The 21,644-nt window shown below is 41.7% G+C and overlaps 1 protein-coding gene across 5 annotated transcripts in view; it reads right to left on the reverse strand.

The window, feature by feature from the left end:
* ZNF852 (zinc finger protein 852) overlaps positions 1 to 21,644 on the reverse strand; it is a 68,661-nt gene that overhangs the window by 44,689 nt on the left and 2,328 nt on the right. For 2 of the 5 annotated variants that reach the window (XM_053221807.1, XM_053221806.1), the window contains exons 2-4: positions 17,471 to 17,562; positions 17,046 to 17,172; positions 14,244 to 14,975 (exon numbers count right to left, since the gene is read on the reverse strand). In XM_053221807.1, the coding sequence (XP_053077782.1) occupies positions 14,244 to 14,975; positions 17,046 to 17,172; positions 17,471 to 17,562 (951 nt within the window). Of the gene's footprint in view, positions 1 to 11,962; positions 14,976 to 15,262; positions 15,943 to 17,045; positions 17,177 to 17,470; positions 17,563 to 21,644 lie in introns of those variants that run through there. The other 3 variants (XM_015078658.3, XM_027040504.2, XM_015078657.3) reach the window with 3 other exon arrangements.

Below are 21,644 nucleotides of genomic sequence, written 5' to 3' on the forward strand. Positions count from 1 at the left end.
GTTTGTTGTTCTTTTTGTAGCTCCTGAGGGGCGTTATGTTGAGATTTTTCTTGTTTCTTGGAACCAGGCCTGTATTGCTATAGACTTCTCTCTTGGAACCACATTTGCTGCATCCCAAAGGTTTTGAACCATTGTTTTCATTTTCATTTGTTACCGTGTACTCTCTTATTTCCTGGTTGACCTATTAATTGTTTAGTAGCATGACATTTAACTGCCATGTATTGGTGGTCTTTCCAGAGTTTTTCTTACAGATGACTTCTGGTTTCATAGTGTCGTAGTCAGAAAAGATGCATGGTATGCAAGGCTGTGATCTACTTGAATTTACTGAGGCTGGTTTTGTGGGCTAATCTGATCTATTCTAGAGAATGTTTCATGTGCACTTGGAAAGAATGTGTATTCTGCTATTTTAAGATAGAATGTCCTGAATAGATCTGTTAAATCCGTCTGGTCTAGTGTGTCATTTGATAAGGGAACTATCAATTAGTTCCCTTATGTTTGTTTTAACTGTTATATATATTTTGGTGCTACCATGTTGGGTGCATACAACAAATTGTTGTATCTTCTTGTTGGATCGCTCCCTTTATGATTATATACTGTCATTCTTTGTCTCTTATTAGTCTTTGTTTTAAAATCTAGATTGTCCAATATAAGTATTGGCACTCCAGATTTCTTTTGACATCCATTTGTATGACAGACGGTTCTCCATCCCCTCACTTTCAATATGCAGTTGTCTTTAGTTCTAAAATAAGTCTCAGGAGTTAAGATGGTGGAGAAGTAGGGGGACCCTAGGCTTTCCTCATCCCTCAAACACAGGTGCATTGAGGTCAAATGACTTGGAATACCCAGGAAGTCAATTTAAGAACTGGCATAAGGATCTCCACAGTTGTTAGGACACAGCGTGGCAGGTGTGAGGTGTGTGGAAGTGAATTGAAGGGAGAGAAAAACAGTGGTGCTGAGGAGGGGAGGGAACCCTTTCTGTAGGGAGAGAAAGAGATAAAGGTTGAGAGAGTGAGGCGTTTTGCACAAGATGAAAACCTCTCCAGACCATGGAGTAGGGAGTGAGGGGTACTGAGTGTTGTGCACTATTTGCAAACAGCATGTGCAGCTCAAATTCTGAGGTTTTGAAAGTGCAAGACTTTCTCTAGGTTGGAAATGTGGTGTGCACTCCTGGGAAGGAGGGAACTGGCCCTGGAGTGCATAGAGTGGTGGGTTGCACTGGTAGAGAACATTCCCCTTGGAGTACATTTGGAAAAGGGTATACTGCCTCTCTGAGGACAAAAGACCCTGCAGGGATCAGCAAGAGGCCCCTCATTGGCAGAGGACAGAGGCGCACACAGAGGGCAGATAACCTGGTTGCTGCTTTTCGGGGGGCTACACCATATGTTCTGCACAGTGCACAGGCGTGGGACTGTTCTTCTGTGACAAAGGACATGAGACAAAGCACAGAGAAGGGTGGCAGTCTGTGTGGTGCTGGGTCCTTTAAGATTTGAAGTTTTGAATCCCAGCTGCACATTAAACATAAAATGCAGAAGTGCTGTGGTGCAGAGCCTGACTGCCCTCTTTATTATGTGAGGGCTTACTGGACAGTAGGGGGTTTAAGAACCCCTGTCCTGGGACAAGAGTAGGGTGGCACAATTTTCCCACTCACACCCAATACAGTGGGACTTCAGAGAGCAGCACAGCAGCCCCAGTGGAGGCGGGACACCCTTACACCAAACCCCACCCCACTGTGCCTGGCAACTGCATATTCGCTGGCGCAGGTCTCACTCTGAATCAGTGTAGCATGTCTCTCCTCCAGAACACCACCACAGGCAGTACCCTGTATGAACCAAATCTACTATCATAGAGTGCTTCAAAGCGTCACCTGCAGTTCTGGAGGAAATAAGAAGGCTTACTTTTTTTCCTTCTTTTGTTTATTTTTTTGGAATCAATCTTACAGCTTTTTGTTTGTTTTAGTTTGGTTTTATCATTTCCTTTTCCCTTTTTTTGGATCAGCCTTCTTTTTTTTCTTTTTCTCCCCCTCCCTCCCCCATTATTTTTCTTTGGAATCAGGTGTATAGCTTTTTGATTGTCTGTTTGTTTCTTTTTCATTTCTTCTTTTTTCCCTTTTTTGGGGGGGTGTGATTAGCCCCCCCCCCCCCGCCAGGCTTATTTTAACAAACAAATCAAAGCATGCCTAGTTTATTCCATCACTGCAAGCAAGGAGGAGCTCTGCAGAGGACTGAGCAGTGGGAAAGAGCAGCCAAAAAGCAACACTAGAGTGCACACAACATACACCAGAAACAATTCCTGAAGTGCCAAGTCCTGGACAATGTATGACCCCTTTTTAATACAGCAGTACTGTCAGGTGCAGGAAACAGGACAAGATTTCCAACATGCAAAAGACAGAGACTTAGCCAAAATGACAAGATGGAGGAATTCTCCCCAAAAGTAAGGTTAAGAAGAAATCACAGCCAGTGACTTCTTAAACCAGATATAAGAAGGGGCGCCTGGGTGGCTCAGTTGGTTAAGTGTCTGACTTTGGCTCAGGTCATATCTTGTGGTTTGTGAGTTTGAGCCCCATGTCGGGTTATGTGCTGACAGCTCAGAACCTGGAGCCTGCTTCAGATTCTGCGTCTCCCTCTCTCTCTGTCCTTCCCCTGCTCATGCTCTTTCTCTCAAAAATAAATAAACATTAAAAAAATAATAAATAAAACATATATAAGCAATATGCCTGAACAAGAACTTAGAACAAAAGTCATAGGACCACTAGCTGGGCTTGAAAAAAAAATGCCTAGTCAGGCTGAAATAAAAATGCTATAACTGAGACGCAAAACTGAGTGGATACAGACACAAGGATTAAAGGAACAGAGGAGAATAGGTGATATAGAAGATAAAATTATGGGAAAAAATGAAGCTGGAAAGTAGAGGAAAGAAAAGTATTAGGTCATGGAGGTAAACTTAGGCAACTCAGCTATTCCATAAAGTGAAATAATATCCGTATCATATGAGTCTCAGAAGAAAAAGAGTGGGGGGAAAAAGGGGCAAAAGGTTTATCTGAACAAATTATAGCTGAGAACTTCCCTAATCTGGGGAAGGAAACAGGCATTCAAGTCCAAGAGGCAAAAAGAACTCCCCTCAAAATCAAAAAAAAGTCAGCAACACAACATATCATAGTGAAAACTTGCAAACTACAAAGATAAAGAGAGAATTCTGAAAGCAGCTAGGGACAAAAGGTTCTTAACCACAAGGGTAGATACATAAGGTCAGCAGCACACCTGTCCATTGAAAACTGGCAGGCAAGATGGTTGGCAGGGAATATTCAACGTGGTGAATGGGAAAAATATGCAGCCAAGAATTCTTTATCCAGCAAGTTTGTCATTCAGAATAGAAGCAGAAATAAAGAGTTTCTGAGACAAAACTAAAGGAGTTCGTGACCTAACTAACCCAGTGTGCAAGAAATTTTAAGGGGGACTCTTTGAGTGGAGGAAAAAAAAAAAAGATCAAAAGCAATAAAGACTGGAAGAACCAAAGAATATCACTAGAAACACTACAAGGAATACAATGGCACTAAATTCATATCTTTTACTAATCACTCTGAATGTAAATGTACTAAATGCTCCAATCAAAAGACACGGGGTATCAGATTAGATTAAAAAACAAAATCCATCTACATGCTGCTTACATGAGACTCATTTTAGACCTAAAGACACCTGCAGATTGAAAGTGATGGGATGGAGAAGCACCCATGTTGTGAATAGATATCAAAAGAAAGCTAGAGTAGCCCGACTTATATCAGACAAACTAGATTTTAAAGACTGTAACAAGAGATGAAGAAGGGCATTATAATCATAACTAAGGGGTCTACACCATCAAGAATAGCTAATGATAATAAATATTGATGCCCCAACATGGGGGTACCCAAATATATAAATCAGTTAGTAACAAATATAAAGAAACTCATTGATAATAATACAGTAATAGTAGGGGACTCTAACACCCACTTACAACAATGGATAGTTCACCTAAGCAGAAAATCAACAAGGAAACAATGGGTTTGAATGACACACTGGACCAGATGGACTTAACAGATATATTCAGAACATTTCATCCTAAAGCAATGACTTATACATTCTTTTCCAGGGCCCATGGAACATTTTTAATAAAAGGTGAAAGACTTATTTGATCTGAAGAGAAACCAGCGTATTGGAACATTTTTAAGATTATATCACATACTGAGTTACACATCAGCCCTCAACAAGTATAAAAAGATTGAGACCATACCATGCATATTTTTGGATCACAACACTATGAAATGTGAAGTCAGTCACAAAAAAAGATTTGGAAAGCCCTCAAATACATGGAGGTTAAAGAAAATCCTACTAAAGAATGAATGGGTTAATCAGGAAATTAAAGAAGAAGTAAAAAAAAAAAAATACATGGAAGCAAATGAAATTGAAAACATGACAGCCCAAATCCTTTGGAATGCAGCAAAGTCAGTCCTAAGAGGGAACTATATTGCCATTCAGGCTTACCAAGCTTCTTGAAGCTAGAAAGGTCCTAAATACACAATCCAACCTTACACCTAAAGGAGCTAGAAAAGGAACAGCAAATAAAGCCTGAAGTACAAAACATTGTAAGAGAATGCTATGAAAAATTATATGTAACAAACTGGGCAATCTGGAAGAAATAGACAAATTCCTATAAACTCACAAACTATCAAAACTGAAACAGAAGAAACAGAAATTCTGAGCAGACCCAAAACCCGCAAAGAAATTGAATCAGTGATCAAATATTTTCCAATAAACAAGAGTCCTGGGCCACATGGCCCAATTCTACCAAACATTTAAAGAAGAGTTAATACCTATTCTTCTCAAATTGTTCCAAAAAAGTAGATGTAAGGAAAACTTCCAAACTCATTCCACAAAGCCAGCATTACCTTGATTCCCCAACCAGACAAAGACCCCACTAAAAAGGAGAGTTATAGGCTAATAACCCTGATGAATCCAGATGCAAACATTCTCAACAAGGTACTAGCAAATTGAATTCAACAGTACATTAAAAGGATAATTCTTTTAATTCTTATCAAGTAGGATTTATTCTTGGGCTGCAGGGATGGTTCAATATTTCCAAATCAATCAATGTGATATACCACATTAATAAAAGAAAGGATAAGAACCATACGATCCTATCAATAGATGTAGAAAAATCATTTGACAAAAAGACAGCATCCATTCTTAATAAAAACCCTCAACAATGTAGGGATAGATGTAACATACCTCAACATGATAATGGGCATATACAAAAGACTCACAGCTAATTGCATTCTCAATGGGGAAAAACTGAGAGCCTTTCCCCTACAGTAGGGAACAAGACAGGGATCTCCACTCTCACCACTGTTATTTAACATACTACTGGAAGTCTTAGCCTCAGCAATCGGACAACAAAAAGAAATAAAGGAACAAATAATAAACAAATCAGCAAGGAAGAAATAAAACTTTCACTATTTGCAGATAACATGATATTCTATGTAGTATCCAAAAAATTGCTAGAATACATGAATTCAGCAAAGTTGTAGGATATAAAATCAATGTGCAGAAATCCATTGCATTTCTATACACAAATAACAAAGCAGCAGAAAAAGAAATTAAGTAATCAATCCCATTTGCAATTGCACCAAAAACAATAAGGCACCTAGGAATAAACTAAATAATCAGGTAAAAGGTCTGTACTCTGAAAACTATAGAACACATATGAAGGAAATTGAAGAGGACACAAATAAATGGACAAGCATTTCATGCCCATGTACTGGAAGAGCAAACATTGTTAAAACGCCTATGCTACCAAAAGCAATCTACACATTTCATGCAATTTCTATGAAAATACCACCAGAATCTTTGGCAGAACTAGAACAAATGATTCTAAAATTTGTATGTAATCTTGAAAGAGCCGAATAGCCAAAGCAATCCTGAAAAAGAAAAACAAAACTGGAGGCATCACAATTCTGGATTTCAAGCAATATTACAAAGTTGTAGTTATCAAGACGGTATAGTATTGGCACGAAAACAGACACATAGATCAATGGAACAGAACAGAAAACCCAGACGTGGACCCGCAACTATATGGTCAACTAATCAACAAAACTGGAAAGAATATCCAATGAAAAAAAAGACAGTCTCTTTAAAAAATGGTGTTGAGAAAACTGGATGGCAAAATGTGGAAGAATGAAACTGGACCACTTTCTTACATCATACATAAAAATAAATTCAAAATGGATGAAAGACTTAAATGTGAGACAGAAAACCATCAAAATCCTTGAGAAGGACAAGCAGCAACCTCTTTGAGCTCATCCATAGCAATTTCTTATCAGACACATCACCAAAGCCAAGAGAAACAAACGCAAACATGAACTATTGGCACCTCATCAAGATAAAAAAAACCTTTCTGCACAGCAAAGAAAAATCAACAAAATTAAAAGGCCGTCTACAGAATGCAAGAAGACATCTGCAAGTGACATATTTGATACAGGGCCATTATCCAAAATCTATAAAGAACTTATCAAACTCAACACCCAAAAACCCAACAACCCAGTTAAGAAATGAACAGAAGACATGTATGGACACTTTTCCAAAGAAGAAATCCAGATAGCTCAACATCACTCATCATCAGGGAAATTCAAATCAAAACCATGAGTTACCACCTCATACCTGTCAGAATGGCTAAAATTCACAACATAAGAAACAAAACTATTACCCAAAGAATACAATATGGATTTGAAGCAGTACATGCACCCCAATGTTTATAGCAGCACTATCACCAATAGCCAAACTATTGAGAGAGCCCAAATGTCCATCCACTGATGAGTGGATAAAGATGTGGCATACACACACACACACACACACACACACACACACACACACACAAAGTCAGACGCTTAACTGACTGAGCCACCCAGGCACCCCAGGAAACTCTTAAAGATAGAGAACAAGGAGTGCCTGGGTGGTTCAGTTGATTAAGCTTCTGACTTTGGCTCAGGTCATGATCTCACAGTTCATGAGTTCAAGTCCTGCATCAGGCTCTCTGCTGTCAGCACAGAGCTCACTTGGAATCCTCTGTCCCCCTCTCTTTCTGCTCCTCCACCCCCCTCATTCTCTCTCTCTCAAAATAAATAAAATTTTAAAAAATAAGGAAACTGAAATCTCCATTAAAAAAAAAGAGAGAGAACAAAATGAGGGTTGATGGAGGGAAGTCGGTGGGTAATGGACTAGATAGGTGATAGGTATTAAGGGGGCACTTGTTGGGATGAGCACTAGATGTTGAATATAAGTGATGAATCATTAAATTCTACTCCTGAAACCAATATTACACTGTATCTTAACTAAAATTTAAATAAATAAAATGAGTCTCTTGTAGGTAGCATATAGATAGGTGTTTTTTTTAATCCATTCTGTCACATCTTTTGATTGTAATGTTTTGTCCATTTATATTCAAATTTATTATTGATAAGTATATCTTGCCATTTTATTACTTGTTTTCTGGCTGTTTCTGAAGATTTTCTCTGATTATCTCTTTCATGTTTTGCTGATTTTATTCAGTAATATATTTGAACTTCTTTCTCTTTATTCTCTGCATATATATTAGTGGCTTTTCATATATCGTTACCATTAGGTTTGTATATAATCTCTTCTGCATTTAATAATCTATATTTACTTGATGATTGTTTAAGTTTGAACCCATTTTTTTCTCCTCTCCTCTCCACATTGTAAGTACATGTTGTTATATTTTATATCCTTTTCTTTATGAGTTCCTTGACTGATATTTTACAGAAGTATTCATTTTTACTGCATTTGTTTTTTACCTCTATACTGTCACATTTGGTCTCTCCTTTCCATTCAACGAGTCTCTCTTAATAATCCTTGCAAGCTGGTTTAGTGGTCACAAATTCATTTAGTTTTGTTTGTCTGGGAAACTCTTTATCCCTCCTTCTACTATGAATGATGACACTGGATAGAGTATTCTTGGCTGCAGATTTTTCTCATTCAGTACTTTGAATATATCATGCCACTTTCTGACTTGCAGAATTTCTGTTGAAAAATCTCCTGTCAGCCTTATGGGTTTTCCCTTCTGTTGTCTTGCTGCTTTTATCATTTTTTTTCTGTATTACTGTATTTTGTAAAGTTAATTATAACATGTTTTAGTCTTCTTTTGTTGATTCTGTTAGGCATTCTTTATGTGTCCTGGTCTGGATATCTGTTTTCTTCCCCAGATTAGGGAATTTTTCAGCTATCATTTCTTCAAGTAAGCTTTCTGTGACACTTTGTTCTTCTGGGATTCCTATAATATGAATGTTATTGCACTTGATGGAGTGAGAGTTCTCTATTCTTGTTTTGCATAATTCTTTTCTCTCTTTTGTTCAGCATGATTCCTGTCCATTACTCTGTTGTTCAGGTCACTAATTTGTTCCTCTGCTTCTTTCATCCTGTTGTTCATTCTATCAAGTGTGTTTCTCATTTCACTTATTATGCCCTTATCTCTACTGTTATTCCTATCTTAATGGTCTCACTCATGTCTTCCACTCTTTTCTCAAGTCCAATGAGTATCCTTATAATCACTTTTTAAAATTTTCTATTAGACATGTTATTTATATCTGTTTTGCCTGGATCTCTGGTTTTGGTCTTGTCCTGTTCTTTCATTTGGCATAAATTGCTCTGTCTCTTCAATTTGTCTGCCGCTCTGTGTGTTTCTCTGTGTTAAGTCAACTGTATCTTCTGTTCCTGAGAGTAGTGACCTTATGAAAAAGAGTTCCCAGAGTGCCCTGGAGTGCAGTCTCCCCTGTTCACCAGAACCTGGCACTTCAGGAGAATATCCTATGTGTGTTGCTTATGCTCTGCCGCTGTGTCTAAATCACTTTTCCTTTCAGTGCAGTTGTCTGCACTGACTCTCTGCCTGTTGTGGGGTGTGCTTGCTGTGGGATTAATGGTACTCAGGCAGGTGAACTCAGTGGGAGTGGGAGGTGTGCCTGCTGGGAACCTTGGGAGGGGGGCAATGGTGTTAGCAAAATTTGCGGTAGGCCACTAGTCCTATGCAGGATCCCCTGAAGCACTGCTGTGGCTGGGGATGCACAGCTGGGTGCGATGTGGCAGCTGGGCCTGGCACAGTGTCTGGGCTAGGCTAGAACTGTGTACCTGGTGGCTGGGCAAGGTAGGCAACTGCAGCAGGGGTATGCAACTGGGTGTGGTGTAAAATGGTGTCTGGTGGTGCCTGGCCTGGGGGCACATGGCCAGTCACACAGGCACAGCACACAATTGTGGCCAGCGTGCAGCTGGGTGAGACACGAGGGTGGCTGGGGGCACACAGCTGGGCAAAGCATGGCAGGTATGTGTGACGTGTGGTGGCAGCTGTGTACCTAGCAGCTGGGCACCCACACAGCTTTAACAAAATTTTCCCGGGGCCCAGTGCACTGCTAACAGGTTAGGTAGCAAGTGGCTATGCTACTCTGCCTCCCCCACGTATTTCTGTGCTTCTACTGGGGAGTATGGGAAGAAAATGGGACTGCCAACTCTGTTTTCAAACTTGGAAACTCTGTTTTCAAGGTCCCCCAACAGACTCCAAAATCAGTATGAACAGATTCGTCTCCTATTTGCTCATGGTGTTGCACAAACTGCCGTTTTTATGTCCCTTTCCATGCAGGCCACTAAGGGCAGCAACCCAGCTATCACTTGCCCTCCTGGCTTGCCTAGTGCTTCATCAGCTGACCTCCAAAGCTCCACGTTCCCAGACTCACTGGTTTTAAAAACTCACAGAATTCAGCCCATCTAATTTCTAAAGCCAAATGCTATGGGGATGTCTTCTCCATGTGAGTTCCCTGGTTAAAGGGCCAGTTCCTCATCCTTTTTGTGTGTGCAGCTCCCTCCCTCCTGCAGGCAGCCTCTTTCTGCCTTTCTGACCATTCTAACCTTTCAGATGCAACTTCTCTATATTTACTTGTGGAGTTTGTTCTGACAGTCTTTGGATCACTCTCTGGTTTACTGACTTGGATGTGGATGGTATCTAGCTCAGAATGCGGGATGTGGTGAGTTCAGGGTCTTCCTACTCTGCCATCTTCCCAAGCTCCCTAATTACTGTATCAATATCATATGATGATGGCCCAATTATGTCTTTGCCTGTTTATGTTTCAGAAATTATGTAGGCAGATAGATATGATTCAGTTATCATTACTAGATATCCTCCTATCTTCCTAGATTTACTTCAATTTGCTAATTCTTTCCACCTTAAGGCACCAGTACTACCCAGACCCTCTTAACAAACTCCTCTCAAGAATTCCAACAGCCTACAATGTTCTGGTGGCCCTAGTCATACCCATTCCCCCAGACCTTCACAGAGGAGCTGAGGTGGGGTACCCTGGAACATGCCAAGCACCTTCCCTGGCTTTCATTAGTAGAGATATACCCATTTTTATAAAATTCTAAAAAGGTAAACAAATCTACAGTAACAAAAAGCAGATCAGTAGTTACCTGGGGCTTTAGCCAGAATAGGAATGGGCTATAGGAGGTCTCTTTTGGGGACGATGCAAATGTTCTGTATTTCAATTGTGGAGATGAATTCCTGCATGGAGTTTCCTATCAAAACTCACTCAATGGTATACTTTAAATAGATGTAGTTTGTACACCTATTTTATGACTCAATAAATGTGATTTTTAGAATGCAAAAAAAAAAAAAACCCTGAAAAATAGAAAACTTACCAACCAACCTAATAAAAACTCTAAGTATTGTAATTATTACAGTGGGTATCATTATTATAGTGTCAAGTACCATTTTAAGTGTCTTACACTTATGAACTAATTTTGTCCTCACAACCTTATGAGGCAGCTCCCTTTTACAGATCAAAGAACTGAGATACAAAGAAGCTAAGTAACTTGCCCACGGCCACACACCTAAGAAACTGGTGGAGCCAAGACTTGAACAAGGGTGCAAGGTACAAAGTCTGTGCTCTTAACCACTATACTGTATTACTTCTAAAAACAATGGGAAAAAACTTCCTAAACACAAGAATATTTAGCAGCAACCAACAAGAGTGAACACTGTATGCAATTTCAAAATGCCAAAACATTTCCCCTGAAAGTTACAAACAAGACATGGAATGTCCGTTGACCACTATTTAAAAATTTGGGGGGGGGGGGCACCTGGGTGGCTCAGTAGGTTAAGCATCCAACTTCACCTCAGGTCATGATCTTGCAATTCAGGAGTTCAGGCCTCACGTCAGGCTCTGTACTCACAGCTTGGAGCCTGGAGCCTGCTTCAGATTCTGTGTCTTCCTCTCGCTCTGCCTCTCCCCTACTCACACTCTGTCTCTCTTTCTCTCTCAAAACTAAATAAACATGAAAAAACTTTTTATTTTTAAAATTTTTGCTAACACACAACTTAAGTGACATACAGATTGGAAATTAAGAGAACACTAACCATTATTTATTGTATACTTACAAAAGCTAGGAAATGAAACAAAAAAACTATTAAAACTAAAAATAATTTAGCAAAGCAATTGGATCCAAATAACATTTTTAAAACTCAGTAATTTTTTAATACTAGCAATACCAAAAGAAATTGAGGTATGGCTTTCATATATAGCCCATCTTCCTCCATGCAAGAGCCTGAGTACTTTTCCAGGAGGTAAGGACATTCATTCCTACTGAACACCTATACCAGATTAGTAGTGGGGAGTAATATGAATAGTGCTGGATTTCCCCCTCCAGAGAGACTCAGGATGATAACAAGATGAGCACACAACAAACAGTTACAGCATCCAATAGGCAGGGTTTTTCACTGAAGACATGACCAGGAATGTGCAAATCACAGAGGAAGGATGGGCCCATGTGCTATTACAGAGTCAGGTTCCTTCCCAGCATCTGGGCACTCCTAAGATAAAACTTTTAAGAAAGTCCTATCTGCAGATTTTATAAAGGAAAATGGAAATAAACACCACAAAGACATCTTAAAACAAAAATCTAATTTAAAAGTTACAGATGGGAAATTTCTAATTGTGTCTTTGGTTCAGCAGTTTTTATAGACCTCTCCAATAAATATTCTTTTGACTTTTTCTGAGATGCCTCCCCCCAAATGACATGTATTTTGTATTTTCTTGAGACTCAATTCTCTTTCCTTTCTTCTCCATTGTCTGACAGAAATCACAGCTCACAAAAATCTCTCCCCTCCAGGCTACCTATCTAATATTGCCCTTCTAACCTCCTCCTCCTATACCACATTACTAATCCTACTGCCCTAAGAGGAAAGGGTTGGACACCAGAGGCAACAGCTCCCCAGCACTGGGGCCATCCTGCGAGACTGGGAGAAGGTGTTCAAGCTAATGTCCCATATATGACTGTAGGACTCTAAAAAGACTTACTGTTTCTTATCCTTACAGGGAATTAAGGATGATCCAGAAGATAATTACAATAGTTAAGTGTACTCCTCTTACCTTGAAATTAGATGGCAGTTGCAGGTAGAGAGAACTACCTGATAGGGATATCAGAGTCACTGTGAATTCCAATCACAGAAAACAGGGAAAAGTATGTTATCAGGGGAACATGAGTGCTGACTCCAACACCTGGACAACACGTATACACAAGCACACACAGAGGGATGCTCTAGCACAAATCAATAGCTCTTTGAGGCTGAGGTAATAGCAGGAAGACTTCCAGAGATATACTCAGAAAATATGAATGAGGCTTTTGTATGTGGTATCCTATGATATTCATCTTTAAGTCTTTGGTCCGGTGGTGGAAAGGGAGTTCATGCTCAGTTAAAAAAGGCTGGAGAGATGAATTTTTAAAACTTATTTATTAAACAACTAGTATATGAGAATTGTCTATGTGCTAAAAGACAAAGATCTCATACCCAACCTCAAACAGCCTACATTAAATTGGTATGAAACTATACACATATGCATTGAGAATAGTTGTCAAGACAATTTAAACAATTGCAAATTACATCACAAAGTAAGTTGAAGCATGAGGTCAAATCAACAGAAGTTTAGGAGGAAGGAAAAGCATTTCAAGAAGAAAGTCTTTCTGAGATGAGCTGGATCTTAAAGGGTCTGAGAGGCCAACATTAACAAATAAGAAGAGCTTTTCTAGGTAGGGAATGCAAGTGATGAGGATCTAGATCACAACAGAACTTTTGAAAAGGCCATGCCCAAGATAGGTAAGTATCAGAGCACTGGAGAGTAACTTTATGTAAATGTGAAATGAATTAGCTGCAATAGAAAAGAAGCATGTAATCACTGTCTTTGACAAGCACACAATCTGACTATGGGATTCAAAAACCAGAGCTATATTTTTGAAGAGAGAGAGAAGGAAGGAAACCTACAACTATCTGAAATCTGTCGTTCTTACTTCCCTGATAGTGGGGAATGATGGCACTGTGACTCTCCCAACTTTATGACCCAGCAGAATGTAGGGAATGGCTGTTCATCAGTGATACCAAGAGATCAGGGTGAGCATCTTTCTTACAAAAACAATGAATTTAACTCAAGTTTCTGGCTTTGTTTTGGAGAATGTCTTAACTAACTGAGCGAGCCAGAACTGAGTGCTTCTCTCCAGTGTGAGTTCGCTGGTGGTGATTGAAAGTGGAACGCTGACTAAAGGCTTTCCCACACTCAATACACTCGTAGGGCTTCTCTCCAGTGTGAACTCTCTGATGCACAGTGAGCTGTGAGCTGTCACTAAAAGCTTTCTCACAATCATTGCATTTATAGGGTTTCTCCCCAGTATGGGTTCTTTGATGAACCATAAGGCTAGAATTATGACTAAAGACCTTCCCACACTCATTACATTCATAAGGCTTCTCACCAGTGTGAATTCTCTGGTGTATAATGAGGTATGAGTTCTGATTGAAGGATTTTCCACATTCGTTGCATTTATAGGGCTTTTCACCTGTGTGAAGTCTCTGATGTCGAATAAGACATTTACTGAGACTGAATGCCTTACCACATTCATTACATTCAAAAGGTTTTTCTCCAGTATGAATTCGCTCATGATCAACAAGTTGAGAGATCTGACTAAAGGCTTTCCCACACTCACTGCATTTGTATGGTTTTTCCCCACTGTGGAGACTCTGATGTCGAATAAGACATTTACTCCGACTGAAGGCCTTGCCACATTCATTACACTCATAAGGCTTTTCGCCAGTATGGATTCTCTGATGATCAGTAAGATTTCTATTAGAACAGAAAGCTTTCCCACATTCACTACACTTGTGAGGTTTCTTACCAGTGTGAAGTACCTGATGTCGAACAAGATTTTTACTCCGACTAAAGGCAGCCCCACACTCAGTGCATTCATAAGGTTTCTCTCCAGTATGGGTTCTTTGATGGTCAAAGAGCTTGGAACTCTCGTTGAAAGCTTTTCCACAATCATTGCATTTATATGGTTTCTCGCCATTATGGAGTCTCTGGTGTTGAATAAGATGGGAGCTGTGTCGGTAAGTCTTTCCACACTCACTGCACTCATAGGGTTTTTCCCCTGTATGGGTTCTGAGATGAACTATGAGCTGAGAGGTCTGCCTGAAAGTCTTCCCACACTCATTACACTCATAGGGTTTCTCTCCAGTATGGATTCTCTGGTGCCCAATGAGATGTGAACTCCAATTAAAAGCTTTACCACATTCATCACACTGGTAAAATTTCTGTCCCTTGAGAACTCTCTGATGTTCTGTAGCACTAGAGGACAGATTTGGATCCTTATATTCATCACATCCATCTTTTGTGGATTTACCTTTATCCTTGTGTGTTAGTTTGAAGAAATCACTTTCCAGTCTGCTCCCTTCCTCATCTGAGGGTTGCCCTTCCAGCTTCTCTAAAGCACCTTCACAGGCAGTTCGTGCCTCTGGTTCCCCAGAAACCACCCCACAGAGGCCTCCTGATGTCCCATCAGATGACCCCAGTCCTTTAGAAACTTCCTGCTTTGCAGGCAAATCTGGACACTCCATCCTAGTCTCATTTGCTGCCAAAAGAGAGAAGAAAACAACTTTTATTCATTTTGCATCCTATTAAGGAAACAGAATCATCAGGAGTCTACGTATCTGAAAAAACCTTCACATTAGGGGACACATTAAGAGGCGACACAGTAAGAACAGGACAAAAGTGGGAACTAGCTCAAGTTTTTCTTCATGGACAGAAAGATGAAGAGGGGAAGGACGATGAGGGGGGAAGAGAGTGGACAGAGCTCTGTCCTGATAGCTCTTAACTGCCCCAATTAATTACCCAATTCAAAAGAGCAATTAGGGGCACCTGAGTGGCTCAGTCGGTTAGGCATCTGACTCTTGGTATCGGTTCAGGTCATGATCTTGCAGTCGTGGGATCGAGCCATGTGTTGGGCTCCACGCCGAGCAGAGACTGCTTGGGATGCTCTCTCCCTCTCTCTCTGCCCCTCCCCAACTTGCGTTCTCTCTCCCTCTCAAAATAAATAAATAAACTTAAAAGGAAAAAAAAAAAAAGAGCAACTGGAGGGCAAGAGAACAGACTGTACAGACGGGTGATCTTACAGAAGTCACTTAGTAAAATGATGAACTCTAACATCCTTTCCAACCGTGCCATTGTCTGCCTCCACGGTTCTCAGCAAAGATATTGAGGGGAGAGAGGAGTGGCAAATACCTCAAGTCAAATATGAGAAACAGTGTAGGCAAGCACAATTAGGAAAAAAACGGACCAAAAAAAGTGATTCTCACGTGTGAGGACAATGACAAGATTCAGAGAAGCCATGGGTTCAGAAAAGCATGCAGGGGACAGCAGAGCTCTAAAAGTGGGGGTCCTCTAGTCCCTGGGGCACTGAACTGGTAGAAGGCAGTACTGCATTCCTACGAAAATTAAGAAAGGGATCGATAATTTGAAATATGACTCAAAATATGTCTTTGGTATCTTGGTCATCTGGAATCATAGGAAACTGAACAGTTCAATCTTTCCTTTGGAATCTAGAAAAGATGGGAAGAAGCAGGCAATCAGTCACGGCTAAACACAAAAATGTTGGTTCCTTTTAATCACATCTTAAGCAGGGCCACCACCCATCATGGCATTTTAGCACATGGAAAGTTATAGATATCGGGCTCCTTGGCTCCTAAGCCCACCCACCCTCTTCAGATTTGGCTACTGTCCTAGACTTGCCATCCAGAGAACCTGCCCCCAAAACATCCCCCTCCAGGAAGCTGTCCCGCCTCCGTCGTTCCTGAAGCGGAAGCTGAGGCAGCCATGCTTTGTGCCTCATGACAACTGGTCTCATTACATCTCAGACCACGACTGACCAGGGCACCAGGCCCAAGGGTAGCTTCTCTGTACCTTACACATCAGCCTCTGCTGTGGCCAGGAGCAAAGTCTGCCCAAATAGAGATGATACTTAATGGCTGAACCACCCTTGGAGTCCCTCTCTAAGTAAATCTGCAACTGGAAATGGGGCAAAATAAAGAAAATAAAAACAAGTAGGAGCTCTAAGCTGAAATGAGGCACGGAGAGAAGCCAAGCCATTAGGAGCCACGGCATGCAAAAAGTATGAGGGAACAGAAAGTCTAATCAAGAAGATGCCACGAGAGGACAAAAGGTTCGGAGTGAAGAAAATAGGTAGCCGTGGAAGGAGAAAACAGGTAAGCAGGGAGCAACTACCACATTCCCTGGCATAAAAATGATTTGCTGTTGTTGCTGAGGACCCTGTGCTGCTCTGGGTCAGGGCCCAGTTTCCATGGGCCCCATTTCCCAAAGGATGGTCTAGCTGGCAGGTTTGATCAGGGTTTCCATTCCTTCAGCCTTACTGAAGTAACACAACTCAGGACTTACAATAACATGAGTGGTTCCCTACTCCTTACAACTACAAATTCTAACCAAACCACCTAGCTCAATTAAAAATGAAATAAAGACACTGCTTATAATTAGAAAGCTGAGTGATGGGTGCGTGACAGTTCATTACACTGTTCTCTGTACTTTGTCTTACGTTTGCAGCTTTTTGCAATAAAAACTTGAAAAAGAAGCACATAGCAAAGAAAACGTATAGAATGCAGACTACGTTACTGGGGAACAGAATCATTACCCAATGAGGCCACTCTGCGATAATTTTCCGGCATGAGGCTCCGGTACACGGCTCTCTGACTGAGTGCCGGACCTTTCCACTTCCTCTCGGTATAGTCCACAGACAGGAACTCGTACGCTGCAGAACCCTGGAATGACAAGCTTCTATTGCTCAGGGATATTCCGTCCTGAAGGGCAGAGACATCAGGGTACCCAGAGCCCAGGGTGGGGCCCTGGTGGGACAAAGACAGAGGGCAGGTGCTGGAGGGAGAGAAGCTGGGATGAAACAGAGTTCATGAACTCAGCAGGCAGGACCCAGTTCCAGAGGGTGCGATCAGGCTGGGAAACCACAGGAGCACTTTCAGAATGGGCCAGGGCCTGGAGATGAGTGCTAGCTGTTCCTGCACCACACACTTGGGAACTCAGGGAAGACAGACTCAAGCTCACCTGGGGCCTGACCATCCGAAGCACAGCTGCTGCTGCCTGGTCTCCTGACTTCCCAGCTTGGGAAACGGCAGGCACCTGGGAAGCACACTGACCTGACGGAGGAAAGAAAGCTATGAGGACAGCCCTGCCTTGGCTCCAGTAAGGTCTGTGTCCCAGTGAGTGGATTCAAGAGAACCCAGGCGGCTCCACACACTGCCTCTCATCCCTCTTCCAGGCAGGCGTTTTTCTGAGGGTGCAGAGGGTCCTTGGTCAAACTGAGAGCTGGCCATTCCTCCCAGCCCTCACTCGCTTCAACCTCTCTGAAGGAAGCTATACTTCTGCCCGCTTTCTCTCCCCATGGCTTCCCTAGCATCAGCCCAGCCTGCTTTTCCTCTCACATCTCTGGCCCCTCGTTCTGGTTTCACTTCCTTCTCTTGCCTTCTCATTATGGACACTGGAGGCTCTCAGATCTCAGAGCATCTCTTTTTGCTCTGTCGGAGATCTCACCGACTACCAATGCTCTAACGCTGCTTTCGCAGTTCCTAGCTCTTTCCTAGACTCCTATCAGAAGCTTCCAGTTACCTACAGGACGTTTCCTTTGGGTGTCCCTCATCACCTCAAATTCAAAATAAAAAATGGATGTTCTGACCATCTTCCTTTCTACTTCCCAAGTTTGTCCATGATTCTAGACATTTCTTATTCTCTCTCTCTTTTCCTTAAACTCACATCTAATAAATATCCCCCTATTAATCTGCAGTGTCAATATGGTCTCTGATTGAGCCTCTTTTAGAAACTGAAAACTTGATAATAAAATTCATATGGAATACCAAGGAATTCTAGCATATCCTCCCCCCAAAATTGGGAAAAAATTAGTTGAAGGGCTCATAATTCCAATGTCAAGACTTACATTACAAAGAAGCAGTCATCAGAATGCTGAAATGCTGGCATAGGGATAGACACATAGATGATTATAATAGAATAAGAGTCCAGAAATTAACCAATACATCGAATATTACTTATTTTTCAGAAAGGTCACTAGACACTGAAAGGGGAAAGAACAGACTTTTCAACACATGATGCTGGAAAACTAGATGTTCATACAAAAAACAGTAAAATTGGACTCCTACTATGGAACATGTATGTAAATTATACAGAGAGCAGGCCTTGGTACCTCTTGTAAAGGGTCCCATAACTGAGTGCACCAAGTCACAAATGATGTTCATCGTCCCCTGAAACCATCCTCCATCTCCTGCGACCATTAAATACATTTAAAGAAATCACTCCCTTCACTCCGAAGCCATCTCCTACTTGCTTATAAACCAATACCTATTCGCTATCTCCCAGACTCCGCCAATGCTGTCAAGACAGAGAAAAAAGAGTGACTAACCACAGACGGAAAGAGCTCATGCCAGAAAGCAGGCTGCCATCCAGCTAACACACACACAAAAAACTACACTCCTGTTTCAGGGCATGAAGAGTCAGTCCAGTCAAGAACTACATTAGGGATCATGCATGCTGAGGAGTCAGCTAAAGTTCTGGCAGAGAAGTGAAGCTTTGATGTGGAAAAACAGTGGAGAAAAAGAAGAAGTACTGGAGAAACAAAAGCAAAGGAAAAGGAGGGAAATGATAAAGTAAGTGGCTGAAGGCCTACAGACAGACCTGAAGACCAGCAACAACAAAAGAAGACTGAGCCGAGCAAGAGGGACACGCTCCAGCCGTGCTGAGCCCCAGCAGCAGAAACAACTGCTCAGAAGGCAGCTGAAAGTCAGAGGAAGAGGGACAGAGACTTTCCCCAACAAACCTGCAGAAGAGACTGGAGAAGAGCAAGAAACCCAAGTAGGAAAGGACTAGAAAGCTGCTCACAGTGACCAGAAATCTGGCAGTGAGGCTAAAGAGAATGAACTTGAGCCCAGAGACAAATGTTCTGAAGGAAGGCACCCAGCAGGAAATAGAAATGGCAAGACCTATCTCAGGAAATGGAGATCCACAGCACAATTAGCACCAAAAATAAGCCTCCAAGCAGGCCTGTTCTAAAGCAGCTGCTACCGAAATGTCCAAAGAGGCCAGCGAAGTATCTGGACACAGGTGATGAGAAGACTAACTGACAGGAAAAAGAGGGCGAAAGCCTAGGAACCTGGCGAGGGGTTCCAGGCCTTCAATCGGGGAGAAAGGGTTGGCCTAGCCTCTGCAACCATGAACGTGGAGAAAGCTAAAGACCTCCAGGGCCTGTCCGACTCTGGAAAGACCCAGGGCAAGTAAAGACATGGGGGCCAGTGAGCTGAAGCTGCCCAGTTAAATTCAGGCTTCCTAATGCCTCAGGGTTTCTCCATGTCCCAACCAGCTTTTGAGAACAGAAATAAAACTTCACCCATCCCAGGCCCAGGAGGCAACCTGAGCTGATCGGGCCTCTTCTCCCAGAGCTTCATACCTTAGGCCCAGTCTCAATCCTGCAATGAAAATGGCTTTGTAAAAACAGGGGAAATCCCAAACAATTATCTGGGCATTTTTCAGGGACAGCTTCCTTTTTTGTCATTTTGCTTCTTCAGCTCATACATGACGTATTTCGTTTTCTTTTAAAATCCTCATTTATGGGGCACGTGGGTGGCTCAGTCGGTTGGTTAAGTGCCGGACTTCGGCTCGGGTCATGATCTCACAGTTCGTGCGTTTCAGCCCCGCGTCGGGCTCTGTGCTGACAGCTCAGAGCCTGGAGCCTGCTTCAGATTCTTTGTCTCCCTCTCTCTCCCTCTGCCCCTTCTCAGTTCACACTCTGTCTCTCTCTCTCAAAAATAAATAAATGTGAACAAAAAATTTTTTTAATCCTCATTTAGCAGTCTCTTATTCCCATGTTTTTCCTACCAGTGTGAGGGTACATATGCTTTATTTTATACGCTGATAAGGAAACAAGAAAGACTGCTTCCAGTACATAACTAGAGTGTTACAGTATACTTGAACCCGTACATCAGTTAAGAAGTGAGCTCAAACCTAGCGCCCAAAACTTGGTTTCTCAGTATCATTCTCCAATAAACCGTGAACATGGAGAAAGGAACTAGGGATCTTTGGAGAAGTGGTGGTCTCGGGGGCTGGGGAAGGGAAGATACCACAAACACAAGTAATGTATGGGGCCAGAAAGTCAGGGAAAGACACCAAAAAGGATGTGGACACTTTAAGGGGAAGCAGGAGCCACTGCAAAGAGCCCCCAAGGGCCAAAGCTGGAATAATTTAAGCAACGAAATAAGTACCATTAGCACCGCATCATAGCCCAAAGGATATGTATCCAACATCACACAGATACAAATAATTGAAGAAATAAAACAAAGGGAAAGAAGGCACAACTCTTCTTCAGGAAATATTCCAATTATTATCTGGAGAAGGAATAACAGAAATCAAAGTCACCACTAGACCATTACAGTGATAAGATCCACCAAGAAGGCTAATTAGTGGGTGAACAGTAAAGAGAAGCAGGATATTGCCATGCAAGTTCTCAAAGTATCTTCCCCCAAATAATCACTAGTTACAAAGGGAAAGCCAGTATCTTTACAATGGTGACACATGGAAGACACCACTAGGTCAAAATCAGTATTGACAGTAATAACACATAGCAACATCATCCTCAATTGAAGCAGGAAAAAACATCTGCCAAAACCAAAGTGAGAGTCATTCTAAAAATACCTATACAACATACTTGAAAAGTGTCAACGTCATGAAAAACAAGGAAAGATGGAGAGACTGTCACAAGAAGACAGGGCAACTACATGGAATGGTGGAATGAGGGATTCTAGATCGGATCCTGGAACAGAAAAAGGTCACTAGTGAGAAACTGCTGGACTCTGTAATTAAAGTCAGCAGTTTAATGAATAGCATTGTACACTGTAAATTTCTGAAGTTTGAGGACTTGTACTATGGTTATGCAAGATATTAACTCTAGGCAAACTGACCAAAGAATATAAGGGAACTCGGTACGGTGTCTGCAACCCTCTCTAAGTCCACAACTATTCAAAAGAAAAAGGGGTTTTTTTTGTTGTTGTTGTCGTTGTTGTTTTAAATATATACTTATTTTTGAGAGGGGGGCAGAGAGAGAGAGGGAGACACAGAATCGGAAGCAGGCTCCAGGCTCTGAGATGTCAGCACAGAGCCTGACACGGGGCTCGAACTCACGGACCTTGTGATCGTGACCTGAGCCAAAGTTGGACGCTTA

Source organism: Acinonyx jubatus, chromosome C2 (assembly GCF_027475565.1).
Source record: "Acinonyx jubatus isolate Ajub_Pintada_27869175 chromosome C2, VMU_Ajub_asm_v1.0, whole genome shotgun sequence".
NCBI classification, from domain to species: domain Eukaryota; kingdom Metazoa; phylum Chordata; class Mammalia; order Carnivora; family Felidae; genus Acinonyx; species Acinonyx jubatus.